Here is a 15891-nt window from a genome sequence, read left to right as displayed (position 1 = left end):
GGAAAATAAAAAAATCCATGAGATAGGAAAGAAATACATAAGAGAATTTTTTAAAAATTGAATATAGTGTTCATTTAGATTCTGTAGGGTTTTTGTTGGTAGTGTTGTTTTGTTTTGTTTTTCTTCCTCTGAATTTGGATAGCATTTGCCATGACAGGTCTCCCCAGGTTGTCCTAGAACTCTGACCTGCTGAGAGGAGTTGCATTCATCAAGGTTAATCAACTCACAATGTTGTTGATAATGTATACAGTGTTCTTTTGGTTCTACCCCCTTCACTCAGCATCAGTTCTTATAATTCCTTCCATGCTTTTTTAATGTCTGACCATTCAGGGTTTCTTTTAGAGCAGTAATATTCTATAACATTCCTATACTATAACTTGGTTGGCCATTCCCCAATTGATGAACATCCCCTCAATTTCCAATTCTTTGCCACGATTCATTATTTCTTTAAATATCACTAATATCAAGTCAAGAGGGAAAGGTACTTAAAGAAGAGAAATAAGAGGAAAGGAAAGAGAAAAATATAAATAGAGAAAAATAACATGGAGGGAAAATACAGAATTAGTAATCTTACCTGTAAATGTGAATGGGAAGAACTGCCCCATAAAACGGAAGCTGATAGCAGAGTGGATTAAAAACCAGAATCCTACAATATGTTGTTTGCAAGAAACATATTTGAAGCAGAGAGATACAGGTCAAAGGTAAAAGACTGGATCAAAATATGTCTCAGCTGAAGTAAAAAAAAAATCTGGGGTAACAACCCTATTCTAAGATAAAGTAAAAGCAAAAATCAATCTCATTAAAAGTGATAAGGAAGGAAACTACATCTTCTTAAAAGGCACCATTTGTAATGAAGCTAATTCATTGCTAAATATGTATGCACCTAGTGACATATCATCCAGATTCCTAGAGAAAAACCTTAGTGAATTACAGGGAGACATAGACAGCAAAACTTTAAAAATGGAATACCTCAATTTCCCCTCTCTCAGAACTAGATAAATCTAACAACAAAATAAACAAGAAAGTGAATATAATCTTAGAAAACTTAGGTATGATTGACCTTTGGAGAAAACTTAATGGAGACAGAAAATAATAGACCTTTTTTCTTGGAAGTACATAACACCATCACCAAAACTGACCATGTACTAGGGCATAAAACCTTATAGTAAGATGCAGAAATAGGTGGAAATAATAAATACACATTTCTCAGATCATAATGCAATAAAAATTAAATGTAATAAAGGATCAGAGAAAGACAAACCAAAAATTAATTGGAAATTGAATTACTTTATCTTAAATAATGGGTGGCTCAAACAGCAAATAATAGAAATAATAATTATATCTAAGAAAATTATAACAAGATATCATACCAAAAATTTATGGGATGCAGCCAAGGCAGTTTTGAAGGGAAATGTCATATCTCTAAATGCCAATATGAATAAAATAGAGAAAGAGGAGATCAAAGAATTGGGTATGCAACTAAAAAGGCTAGAAAAAGAACAAATTAAAGATCCCCAATTACTTATCAAATTAGAAATTCTGAAAATCAAGGGAAAATTTATAAAATAGAAAGCAAGAAAACCATTGATCTCATAAATAAAAGTAAGAGTTGATTTAATGAAAAAGGCAATAAAATAGACAAACCTCTGGTTAATCCAATTAAAAAGAAAGAAATTAAACAGAATTTCAGTATCAAAAATGAAAAGGGTAAATCAATGAGGAGGAAATTAAAGAGATAATTTGGGGCTGCTTTGCTGAACTATATACCAATAAATTGGACACTTGAGTGAAATGGATGAATATTTACAAAAATACAAACTGCCCAGATTAACAGAAGAGGAAATAAATTATTTAACCCCATTTGAGAAAAAGAAATTGAAGAAACCATCAATAAAATCTCTAAGAAAATGTCTCCAGATCCCAATGGATTTAAAAGTGAATTCTACCAAACAATTAAGGAAGAAGTAATTGCTATTTTACAAAAACTATTTTAAAAAATAGGAGAGGAAGAAATTCTGCCAAACTTTTTATGACACCTCCTTGGTGCTGATACCTAAACCAGGAAGAACCATAACAACAAAAATTATAGACCAATCATTAGCACATTATAAACTACAAAATGAATGATTTTGACTATATTAAATTAAGAAAAGTTTTTTGCACTAATAAAATCAATGCTACCAAAATTAAAAGGAAAGCAAAAAAGCTGGGAAACCATCTTTACAACTAGGAGTTCTGATAAACATCTCATTTCTAAAATATATAGGAAATTGCATCAAATTTATAAGAACATAAGTCATTCCCCAATTGATAGATGGTCATAGGATATGATCAGACAGTTTTCAAATGAAGAAATTAAAGATATATATATATATATACATATATATATATATATAATCTTGTGAAAAATGCTTCAAATCATTATAGATTAGAGAAATGCAAATTAAGACAACAATGAGGTATCATCTCACACCTGTTACATTAGCCAAGATGAGAAAAAAAAGAAAGATGATCAATGTTGGATAAGTTGTAGGAGGATTGGGACATTGATGTTTTGCTGGTGGAGTTGTGAATGAACCCAAACTTTCTGAAGAGCAATTTGTAACTATTCCCAAAGAGCAATGAAAGTGTTCATTCACTTTGACTCAGCAATTCCTATTCTAGGTCTATATCCAGAAAAAAATATAAAAAGGGTTAAGTCCTACATGTTCCTAAATATTCATAACAATGCTTTTTGCAGTGGCAAAGGATTGGAAATTTGGGGTATAGCCATCCATTGGGGGAATGGCTAAACAAATTATGGTACATGAATACTATGGAATATAAGAATACTATGGAAATAAGACATAAATAGTCAGACTCTAGCGAAGCATGGAATGACTTATGGGATCTGATACTGAGAAAAGGGAGTAGAACCAACAGAACAATGTACTCATCTACAACAACATTGTGAGATGAACAAATTTGATGAAAGCACCTTCACTCAGCAGTCCAGAGAGCTAGGACAACTGTATTTGCCTGGCTATAGACTATATCCCCATCCAGAGGAAGAAAAACAAAACAATACAAAACAAAACACACACACACACACACACACACACACACACACACAAACAAACAAGCCTCCAGAATCTGATGAACACTTTATAAAAATTATCTTTTAGGTATCACTTTCCCTTAATCCTATTTCCTCATGCTGAAAATTATTAATTTGTAAATGTCTTTATCAAAATATGCACATAAATTGCTAACCTGATGGTTCCCTGCTGAGGGGAGGAGGGTGGAAAGGGAGGGTAGAATTAAATTTTATATCTTGGTACATAGGGATGAAAATAAATAGATTTATAAAAAACAGTAATGACCCATAATCTTATATATCTGTTTCTTCTATTTATTAGGAAGAAAATTATGAATAATTCTTTAAATATTGTAAAAAAACACAAAATTTTTTAAAATTATATACCTTATATATTTTCCCTTCTTTCCCTGGCTACCTTCTTTCATCTCTCCCTCTTTTCTCTCCTTTGCCTTTCTCCTTTCTTTTCCTTTTTTTCTATTTTCTCTTCTTCTTTCTCTATATTTTCATATATTCTCTATATTTTTCTCTATATTTCTCTGCTTTCTCTATTTTCTTCTCCTTCTTTTCCATAAAAAACATCAAGTATCTGTCCAGGGTATGCAGAGTACCAAATGTGATCCTGTCCTACATGACCAACTAGTTGATCTTCTCCCTGTTCTTGATGATATTCTAGTCTAATATGGGGGAAATTAATGATATAGAAAGTCTTGGAAAGAAAGTTTAAATGGTGTGAATTAATGGAATATACATTGTATACCTTTATATTTTAAGGATATGCTGCATGAAAATTATAGTATGGGCTACTTTGACTTTTCATGAATGTTACTGAAGCTTTGAAAAGGGGAAAACATGGATTACTAAGGAGGAAAAAATAAGTAATTAATGTGAACAAGAAAAAATGATATATTTTTTTTGCTTGTTTAGCAAAACAGTTTGCAACAAACACCAAGACACTAGTTCAGGATCAATTGACCCAGAACTACTTCTGGCTAAAGTTGCCTGAAGATTTGGAACTAGATTTTGGTAGTGTTCACTAAGAGCAGGTTACAAGTTAAGGTATCAAGGAGGAACAAAAGAGAAATGAAATTCAGACTGGATGAAGCTTTCTTTTTCATTAACATGATGGTCAGGACTCTGATTTTCCTGGAGTAGAAAAGCTGAGCCAGTAACTTGGAGCAAGGACTGCTCAATGGCAAAGAATGAAGCAGTCTAACACCTCATGCTACCTTAGGCATACTTCATTGCTCTTTGGGCATCTGTGGAGCAACGACCCCCCCCCAGGTCCGACACCTAAAAATGGGTTGTTACTGAGGCAGAACCTTTGCAATGGTTCTAAACTTGTAATACCAGATGACAGAAGAGGGAACACAAAAACCACCCAGGCTAGCCCAAATTTGTTTTATATTTGTGCATGTCAGTTGAATTTAGATGGAAAAAACTGTCATTTAATAAATAATGAAAAGTGTTCAGATATATTATATTATCTAAGAGGAAAGAAGTGCTTTTTAATTTTTCTAATGGTGGGATTAAATAAGATGATAAATGATAAAAATTGTTCAGTTTACTCCAAGAGTAAAAAAAAAATCATCTCCTGCTTATTGGTTCATTTTATAAATTGAGATCAATGGAATTCTCCCGACAACAGCATGAAATCAATCGTAAAATAGCATATAATTCATGAATGGTATTGTAAATTATAGTTTGTGTGACAGTAATCAGTGAGGTTTCCATGCAGTCAGATGCATTTTCTTGTAACTAACACATCTCTAGATAATGCTAGTAGATCCATTTCTGATGCATCTAGGAGCAATCTGTTTTTCATGTCCACAACTCCCTGTGTTTGATCTTATGCAAATGATGCAATCAAGCAAATGGAAAACAAGATGTCGGTGCTAGGGGGCTCTGTCTGACAAACCAAGACCTAATGTTGTCAGGATGTCTTCTCTTCCCTTCTGCCATTCACATCACTTAAATTCATGTACATACCTACAATTGTTTGAATCATGACATTTCTCTTGAAAAGTATAATCATATTCATAAAGAAATTTTACCAAATCATTTATAGTAAGCCAAATATACACAAATTTCAGTGAATCCCCCTTTCTTTTTAATTTTAAATTGGTGATTTTGTTTAAGGTTACACTCCTGAGTAAATTTCCCCTATTCCCTTTTATCACTCTTTCCTTCGCCTTTTTAGTAAGTTCTTATCTCTTATCAATTGGATTTTGCCTCCCAATTATTATTTTTTCTCCTTTTTTACACACCCATTTGCTGCCTGTCCTCTCAGCCTTCAACCTACTAAATTTTGTTCTTTTCTCTTCTTAAATTCATCTGTTTTCTTCACTGATCACCTTATCAAGTTTCACAACTGGCTTCTTAGTCTACCCACCTTTGTTGAATCCTTCCTTCTTAGCATCCTCCCAATTCATAGCATTTTCCTGTTTCTAAATCTCATTTCTCAGAGGCTCAAGTGACACTTCGTTTTCTGGCAAAAACGCATTTGGAATCAATTTTGATGGAGCATAGTACAACTGTTCAATGACTCAAAATAAAACAAGAAAAAAATTTTGTCGGACTGACTTTCTATCTACTAGTGTTTCATATATGTAGGCTTATAATAAAAACCCAAATATCATATTCATAGTTGTTTGGGTTTATGTTTGTATGTATTTCTGTGATAGCATTAAAAACAAAAGTAATGAGCATTTAAAGAATACCAACATGTGCTATGTGATGAGAATATGAAGAAATATATATCCTTTACATGTCATTCATGTGTTCTGACTCAGATTAACAACTGATTGGAAAAAACAAACAAGATATCACTTGATATGAATAGTTATCATTGGTCAACAGGTTATGATAGTGTGACCATATGAGAAAGCACTAATGTGGAATTCATTTTTATCTGAAAATTGACAATTGTTTTTAAGTATGACAGCTATTCTCCAAGTCCTAAAAAAAGCAATAAAAAGTTTAAAACAGGAATTATTGTGAACAGTGTAAAACTGCAGAGGTAGCCCAAGCAGAGGTGGGTTTGCCAGAACCAGGTCATAAAGATCAAGTAGGCAGTTTATAATAAACTGAAAGTTGACAAGTCCAAAACAAATAAGATTTTAATTGGCTGTTTTAGGAAAAATTGTGGGAAAAGTTACAGGATACAAGGCTCAAATTGATGTGATGTTCTTAGAATTGTAAAATCTCAAAGTTGAAAGAGACCTCAGGACTTCTAACTATTTCAGACTTCTCTTGGATAATATTGGGATAACTTTTGATTGCCTCCACTAATAAGGCATCTCTAGGAACATCTGAATTTGGTTGATTTTTAGCTCACCTTCAAGGAAAATTGAGACCCTGCTTTCAAGTAAATGCATTAGAAGAATTTTAACATTAACTAATATTACTAATAAGAGTTAACATCCAAGTCTCAGTTATTTGAGTAAGGGTAGCCTTCTCTTCCCAGACAGTTGTCTGCATATACAAACAAAGAGGAAGGTTTATTAGTTTGTGGAAAATACATTTTTATAATAATAGCAAGCATTTATGGTCTGCAAAGCATTTGGCTTATGTACCTTATTTGGTCTTCACAATAACCCTGTGAAACAGGGGTCATTAGTATTATCTCTATTTTAAACATGAATAAACTGAGGCTCAAGGGGCTTAAGACACGTGCCCAGGGTCATACAACTGGTGTTTGAAGCAACATTTGAATTCAGATCTTCACTTAGAGTCCAGCACTCTATCCACTATGCCCCTTTTTGTTGTCATCATTTTTTTAGTTGTGTCTAACTTTGTGAGTCACTATTTTGAGGTTTTCTTGGCAAAGATACTATAGTGATTTGCTCTTTCCTTCTCCAGCTCATTTTACAGATGAAGAAACTGATGCAAAGAAAGTTAAGTAACTTTCCCAGTGCTACATAGATAGTAAAATCTGAGACTAGATTTGATGTCTTGCAGATAGTCTTTCTGCTTCCAATCCCAATGTTTTACCCACTGTACCATCTAGCTGACTCCAAATTTTTAAATCTTTTAAGTACTTCATAAATATATTATTATTATTGTTTCTCTCTTTTATAGTTTGTCTCCTCCTACAAGATTGTAAAACTACAAGGGCAGGAAATATCAGTTTTTCACTCTATCCTTAGTACTTTGCACAGAGAATAGATAGATTAGGCTTTTTCTCCATTTGACGTGAAAAGTGACAAAATATATAGAATTATTGAGCTTTGAGTCAGGAAAACCTAAGTTTAAACACCACCACCCCCTCCCCCAAATCTAATTCATGTTCTTGTCATGGCATCACCTCCCTGATGTTATGGTCTTCTTTGAGAATGAAGGACAAATGGATCATATAAATATATATGTTTGTGTGTGCGTGTGTGTGTGTGTATAAATTTGTTTTGCTTCTGGTGACCTATATGTTTAACCAATTAATTTTATTTTACATGAAAATTAAAGCATTCTTTTCTTATTTTACCTTTGTTATAAGTATAATGTGAAATCTATTTGCCTGAATTAGGTTGCATTCCATTAATCTTTTTATACGTGAAATTGTAATGGTTCAAGGTTAATGGGATTTAAGCATATTTGTACTTAAATTGTGGATATATTATTTCAGAAATATTCTGGGACATGAAAATATGTGTTAACACTGAAGTATAAATGACATTTATGTCTCTCATGCTATTTTTCAGCTTAAATTAAATGCCTTAAATTAGATACTTGAATATAAAAATATATAATTATTGACGTAACATTTTAAATAGAGTTTAACTAAACATGTAGAAAATTTGGGATCTTATTTTGCCTTCAGAAATTGCTTGTGGTCAACTTTGTTGCATGCATAGGCAAAAGTGTAAGATTTGACTTTTTTACCCAATTTGCTTAGGTACAAGATTTAAATATCTTCAGGAAAATTTGGCTAGAATTAAATCCTGCAACAGAGGAGCTCATTAGTCAGGATTATTTTTTTCTTTCTCTCTCCATCATCTTCTCATCTGCTTTCTTCCTTTTCTTTATTCCCTTTTAATCACTCCTTATTGAAGCAGGGTACAGAAATGCCACATTGAACTTGAATATCATACCCTTTTAGACAGGAAAGGCAAGAATGTAGAACACCACTAATGCACAATGAATACTGTCTTTTCTCTCATTAAGGACCTACCCTCATGGCATATGTATTGGAGAATACCTGGAGTCAGGTGCTAAACTACTCTCCATTCACCACTCTTGTCTCATCAACCATGGAAATGCATTTAAGCAAGGTCCTATAGAAAGTACCTTTCTTTCCTCTCTGGATTCCCAGTATCTCTGCCACATTTTTCTCTCTTTAAGCTAGCAGCACATGCTCTGGTCTATGTTGCTGGAGCAATATGGCCCCAGCTCTATATGGTCAGAGTTTTGTAGATCTAAACTTTGATTCTCTCCTGGGCTCCCTGCCATTTTCTTCTTCCTTCTTTTGTCTAAGTTCTTTCCTAGATGTTATTCAAGTTTAATCCATGAACTGTTTGCGTTTAGCTACTTTGTGATGAACTTTTCAAGGTTGTGAAATAAAGAATCTGAGTTTTTCTACACCTCAGGGTCAGAATCATGAGTTCTTCACTTAAAGAGCCCTAATTGTCTGGTGGTTCCCCATCTCCACCCCCACCTCCCTCAACATTATCCATTTTTCATTGCATTTCCTCTCTTCTCACCCCCTCTCTTCTCCCATTGTCCACTATGAAAGTCAGACTAATTTATAGTTTAAGAATTGCCCAGGTCTCTGAGAAGTTTAGAGAAAGTGCTATCATTATCCACATTTTACAGATGAGGCAACTAAGGCTCATGGTAAGTGACTTGTCCAGTACCATGCTGGACAGTTAATATCTAGGACAGGATTAAAACCCAGGCCATCCAGACCCCAGGTTCAGCACTCTATCAGTTGCACTACCTAGCTCCCTGATGGTACACAGACTCCATTGTATTCTAAAGAATATATATTAATAAACAGGTATAGTTATGGATTATAATCCATACAGTTTCTTTTCTGTTCAGGCAGTTTCACTCAGAGTTAAAAGCACTAAGTAAAATTGACTTAAGAGTTACAGGTAACAATCAAATGTAAAAATGTTAGTCTTCTTTAGGCATAATGCCTTAAAGCCTGGCTGTGAGATTGGTTAAATCATTTAATCTTTTAATATACAAGACTTCTCTCCAAGGTACTAAAGAGAAAAGGACCCCACCTACATTAGTAGAGGGAATTTGATTATCTAGGAGACAGAAAAATCATAGCATTTCTCTTTCAGTCCTTTTTTTTTTTTGGCAACATTTAAGTAAGGAAGAACCTTTCTAGTTTATTACAGAGCACACCTCAAAGACTTCAACTTCTTGAATAGTTATAATAGACTTTTCATGCTACCCTGGATCAGTGGAAGTTGGGGGGTGGAGTGGGGATTGGAGAAGATAAGAGATAGAGATAGACAGACACAGAGGAAGAAACAGAGAGACACAGCTTTCTTCTCTTGCATATTTTACCAATATGTCATTCTTCTATAAAATTCCAATCTTTCTTTTTCTTTTTGAAAATCATATACTATCATTATCATCTTCAGCTTACATCAAGAAGAGCTGTATTCAAGTCATTATATTCCTTTATGGTTATATTATATTTAGAGATATATAAATTTAGAAAGATAAGGTTATATATAACCTATATCCAATATAGTATATTAATAAAATATATCATACATATGCATGATGTGTAACTATATATTAATAAGCTATACACATATATAATCTATAATTATATATTAGCATATGAATAATAAACTTATATGAATATATGACATATTCCTAATAGGCTATATTATATAAAATGCATAATATAATTCACTAATAATATTGTAATATATGATTGTATATATAATAAAATTATATGATATAAATTGTGCTATATGTTATATATTATATTATATTATATTATATTATATTATATTATATTATATTATATTATATTATATTATATTATATTTATTATATTTATTATATTATATCTAATATTATAAGACACAATCTATTAGACAATATAGATTTTATATATATAGTATATTAATAATATACCATGTTATATATTAAATATATAATATATTGAAATACCATGTTGCTTATCAAATATATATTATTAATATATGTGGTTATCCATATTTAATGAACTATAGGAAATATAAAACTATAAAATATGTTATACAAATACACTTATGTATGCAGATAAATCAATTCTACCTACTGAAAATGGTCCTATATATGTATGTACACACATACTTTTATATAATTTATATATGTAGTTATATAAAACCATATAAAATGAAATATTATAATAATAAAATATATAAGTATATCACCATATTACATATCAGTATTTTCTCATCTGTATAAAAAGAACTGGAAAAGGAAACAACTCCAGTATCATTGACAAAAAACCCTAAATGGACACACAAAGAGTTAGACGTGACTGAAAATGACTGAACAACATATTATTTTATAATTATTTTAATATACATATATAATACATTTATCTACTGTATAACTATGTCTCTCTATCATCACCATTTCTTCTTTTGGGTCACATATTTTAAGTAGATAGAGTTTAATTGTCCCCTGTTCTGTGGGAGTTAGATGGTATGGCGGACTTGAACTCAGAAAGACCTGTGCTTGAATCTTACCTCTAACCTTTCCTAATTTTTTGACCCTGGATATGTCTCTTGACTTCTCAGGCTCAAGTTTCTTCATCTCTAAAATAGCATTTCTTCACAGATTTGTGAGGTTGAAATAAAGTGGCATATGTAAAATTCTTTGAAACTTTAAAATACTATCTGATTATTATTTACCAAAAAAAGACTAAACTGGGAAATCCCACAAAACCTTTGTAGTCAGTTCTGTTTCTCAGAGGTTGACCCTTCTGTCCTACTGGTTTCCTTTTTGTTGCCAGGATACAGTCAGTTGGTGTGAATTTACCCAAGCAGACAGGTTTTTGAGCTTCTATCTAATTATCTTTCTCCTACCTAACCTTTAATGACTCAGTCATTAAGATAAAATAACATATACATAATTCTCTGTAAATCACAAAGTTCTAAGAAAAAACTCATGAAATAAAGTTAGACTAGAAACAGAGTATTTTCAGTAATTTGAAAGCCTCTAACCCTCAGGGTGATATGATTTGAATAGTATGGTTTTAAAACGCCAAGGTTTCCCACTACATCCATGGTCATCTCTAGTCATCCTGATTCATATCTAGCCACTGGACCCAGATGACTCTGGAGGAGAAAGTGAGTCTTGTGACTTGACACAGTACCCACCTCACTCAAATCCAATTCACTTTCATGGTATGACATCAGTTCCCTGAGTCATGGTCCTCTTTGAAAACAAAGGACAAACAAGAACAGGAAGAGTGAAAACTCACTATCTCCAACCTTGTGATAGCTACTTCATTGAGACTTTGCAATATGACCTTGGCATATTGAAGTCTGCTTCTCCCCACCCCAACTATGTGTGCCCTAACAGATATACGTGAATCACTACACAGTGTTTCTTTTTTTCCATAGACATATAAATATAAGGAAGAAACAAAATGTGATATAATATCTTTCTTGCTTCTGGTTCCTCTAGTTTGCTCTAGGCTTAGGCTGACCCCAACAGTATATAAATATATTCTAAACCCAGGAGGTCCAGGAAACAGACATTAAGTTATTTTAGCTCTAAGGTGGAACAATGGATAGAGTGTTGGACCTGGAATCAGAAAGACCTGAGTTCAAATACTGCCTCAGACACTTGTTAGTTGTATGACTCTGAGTGATTTAGTCCTGTTTGTCTCAGTTTCCTCATTTATAAAAATGAGCTGAAGAAGGAAATGGCAAACTACTCTAATATCTTTGCCAAGGAAACCCTCCCCCCCAAAAAAAGAAGTCATGAAGAATCTGACAGGACTGACAATTACAGAACAGCAGTAAACCCCTAGGAATGAGTCAAAATCAAAGGAAAAAGAATAGTTAATATACAGCAGATTAAGTTTTGTAAAACACATTTCATATTTAATCTTATTTGGTCCTCATAGCAATCCTGTGAATGAGGTGCTGCCATCAGTCTTATTTTCATAGAAAAGGAAACTGAAAGTAGTTAAGTGATTTGCCAAGAATTATTCAACTAGAAAGTATCTGAGATAGAATTTGAATCCATATCTTGACACTTGGAGTCCTTTTCAGTATGCAATCTAGCTATTGGCACTCAAACTGTACTGTTACAATTCATGACTCCCTGAGGGTTAGACTTTCAAAATACTGAAAAACCTCTATTTCTATTCTAATTTTAGCACATGAGTTTAGAAATTTTTGGTTTACAAAGAACTATGTATATGTTATCTCATATGAATTCCATAACAACCCAATAAGATAGGTACTATGGTTACCATTAGCACCTTTTGCACTATTAGCAGGTTCAGCAAAGTTAATTGATTTGTTTGTGGGCACAGTTTACAAGTATTGAAAGCAGGATTTGAACACAAATTCCCTCTCTACCTCAATTCCAAAATGTCACTCTTATTACTTGAACTATAAACTATTTCTCCATCCTACTTCCATCTTCTTAACCAGCTACCTTTGATCACCTTTTGGTGGAGAGAGCATTTTTATCTCATAAGGTTGACTAACCCAGAATTAATTTAACTGTTTAGAGGAACAGTCATGCCCATCGAGAAACCAATCAAGTTTGTAAGACAAGACAGTCAAACCAATAATTTGTTTGATTTAACTACCCATGGAGCAGCCACAAGATACTCAAGAAAATCAACCTCTACAATTTATGTTTATTTGAAATTTACAAGTACCAAGTAGTCAGAAGAAGAGTTTCTACAATCTGAGAAGACTGAATAAAAACAACCATATTCAATAAATTCTGGTTTCATTTTTTTCCCTAGATTTAGCAGTGTTTACGCCACATCAGTTTCTGCTCACTGCATGCACGCTTGTTGGCTGTACAAACAGTTCCCAGGTCACCTTGTTTACAGCACAGCTGCCACCAGATAACATTGATGCGCCCATCTTGACCGTGTTGGATTCTAGAACTATCTATGTACAGTAAGTAGAAACATTCTGCTTCTTGACAATCGACACACACTGGTTTATGCAAGAATCCTAGTGAGTTCAATCAGGGAAAGGGTTTGTGACATAAAATTAAATTTATTGTGATTAAATGCATAGAAGTGATTAGTTTAGTGGTTCTGTGAACCTTTGATTATCACTTGCCAACTTAATTTCCATTTTTGTCTTTATGCAATCAGGCTAAACTACATATGTGCACAGTCTCTGTGCAAACTTCAATAAAAAAAACTTCCAGATTTTGTGACTTGTTTCCATTTTTTTTGTCTTGGTTGTATTTTTTCCCAGTTTTTTGACTGTCTGTAGCAAATTAATATTATGATAAAAATACGAAGCATTATCTTTTCTTTCCATTATGCCTAAGAATAAAAGTCAAAGATTTTCATGGAATCATGAAATCTCTGAACTTCTGGCATATGTAATATTCTAAAGTTGTAGAGAAGATACTTTTTGCACTTGCAGAGTTATTTCCTAAACCAAATAATCACAGGTGCAGGCTGGTCCCGGTACCTACCTAGAGAATCTCAGAATTGACAGGAATCTCAAATATCTTTCAGCCTGACATGTACCTCTCATTGAAGAATCATCTCTGTAACATCAACTAGTTATCTTAAAGCCATCTTTTATATATTTTAATAATATTGTCAGTATTTTTCATTGGATTCCTGATTCCCACCACTATCCATTTAAGCTCATCTGCCTGGCTTTTCAGCATTTAGTCCTCAACTTCCTCACTTTTCTTCAACATATAGACTCTCAAGGGTCAACTTTCTCATTGTTGCAACTGCATCACTATACTTGTTCTTGCTTTTATTCTCCCTTGGATTGATAATCTTCCTCTTCCAATTACCATTAAAACACTATCCAACCTTCAATGTCGATCCAAAGTTCTACGACTTTCCTAGCCTCCCCTGACCATTCAAGTTCACATAAATTTCCCCTTTTCCTGATCCCTAAGACTACTTTGAATGTATATCAGATAATTTAGGATTTGATTTTTTATAATATTAACCTGTTAAAACATTTATTTCACATGTTGTTATTCTTATTTTCTTAGCTAGATGAGGAGCTCCTTAAAATCAGAAACTAACATTTTTGTATTCTCAACATAATCAAATATGGCAGTGAATATCTATCAATCAATAGACATTATAAGTGCCCTCTCTTTTCCAGACACTAATGCTTAGTGGTGGGAGGAAAGAGGAAAAAAAATAGTCCCTGCCCTCAAAGAGATATATACATACATATATATCTCCCATTAGACTGTAACACACACACACACACACACACATAATATTTGTCATTCATTTTCGAAGAAGACCACAACGTCATGGAGGTAATGCCATAACAAGCACACGAATTGTGTTTGAGTGAGGAAGTGCTGTACTAAGTCACCAACCTCATTTTCTCCTCCAGAGCCATCTGGATCTAGTGGCCAGATATGATTTATGATCACTGGAGATGGTCCTGGATGTGAGGTAATCAGGGTTAAGTGACTTGGCCAAGGTAACATAGTAACAGAATCAAGTAGCTGAGAGTAGATTTGAACTCCTATCCTCATGATTCCAAGGTCAGTCTCTATCCACTGAGCCACCTAGCTCTCCCTATACATACAGAACAAGTAGGAAATAATTAACAGAGAGAAAGTACTACAATTAATTAGGAGGTGGGATTTTAATTGGGACTTAGAGGAAACCAGGGAGGTCAGTAGACCTAGTCAAGGAGGGAGAGTATTCCAGGCATGGGTACTCAAAATAGGATTTATTATAAAATGTTCATTAAGTGCTTCTGGTTCTTCAATTGTTTTGTATTGATTAAGCATTTACCCTTTAGGATCTTTTCATTTTGCTGGGCATGATGGTATATGTTTATAATCCCTCTTTATGGGGTGAGTGAGTGCTAGTGGATCACTTGAACTTGGGAAAGTCAGGATAATGTAATGGGGCTGAAGCCAATCTCACCAATATGGTGAGAGTTTGGGAACAGGAGAACTTGAGGCAATCTAAGCAAAACCAAAACAAACCAAACAAATAAAACCTTATTTCATTAATAAAGTCAATGATTAGGGACAATAATGCTGCATTTCTCTTTTTTCCCAGGTGGAAACAGCCAGAGAAATTAAATGGAATTCTGGAACGATATATATTATATATGGCAGATAATGAACAAAATGTTACAATTTGGAATGTCATCTATAACAGTACAGAACTATTCCAGGATCACACAATACGACAACTCTTCCCTGGTACCAGATATCTAATAAAATTGGCTGTAAGTTTTCCTGATTTCTCCTTTTCTCCCTTCATTCTAAAATAAAAAAGCAATATTATTACAATTAGCATTTTAAAAATCATTTCATATCCTACATATTAGTACTGTTGATCCATTTCACATTTATTCATTTTCTGTTATGCCAAATAGCAAAATAATAATCTGAATCAATCGTTTTTTCCCCAAATCTGTTTTAGGATTATCAGGAATAATTTCACTTTTCTTATTTGTAGAATGCTGTAATTGTGGACAGCATTTTCCAAAATGCCTGGATTAATAAGGTCATTTCCCTGTGAAGCTTGTATTCATTTGCAAAACAATTCACAGTATGAAAATTTAGATCTTATTTTTTTAAATGAAAGTTTAAATGAGCCCTAAATATTTTTTATTATTTCTATAGTATAGCTCCCATTA

The 15891-nt window shown here is 33.2% G+C and overlaps 1 protein-coding gene across 1 annotated transcript in view; it reads left to right on the top strand.

Moving 5' to 3' along the window:
* USH2A (usherin) overlaps positions 1–15891 on the top strand; it is a 1130853-nt gene that overhangs the window by 543904 nt on the left and 571058 nt on the right. Inside the window, exons 32-33 of the mRNA XM_074222669.1 lie at positions 13026–13185; positions 15306–15477. Of these exons, the coding sequence (XP_074078770.1) occupies positions 13026–13185; positions 15306–15477 (332 nt within the window). The remainder of the gene's footprint in view (positions 1–13025; positions 13186–15305; positions 15478–15891) is intronic.

The sequence above is a fragment of the Macrotis lagotis genome, chromosome 2, assembly GCF_037893015.1.
Source record: "Macrotis lagotis isolate mMagLag1 chromosome 2, bilby.v1.9.chrom.fasta, whole genome shotgun sequence".
In the NCBI taxonomy this organism is placed as follows: domain Eukaryota; kingdom Metazoa; phylum Chordata; class Mammalia; order Peramelemorphia; family Peramelidae; genus Macrotis; species Macrotis lagotis.
This window is presented reverse-complemented; position numbering and strand designations above follow the sequence as displayed.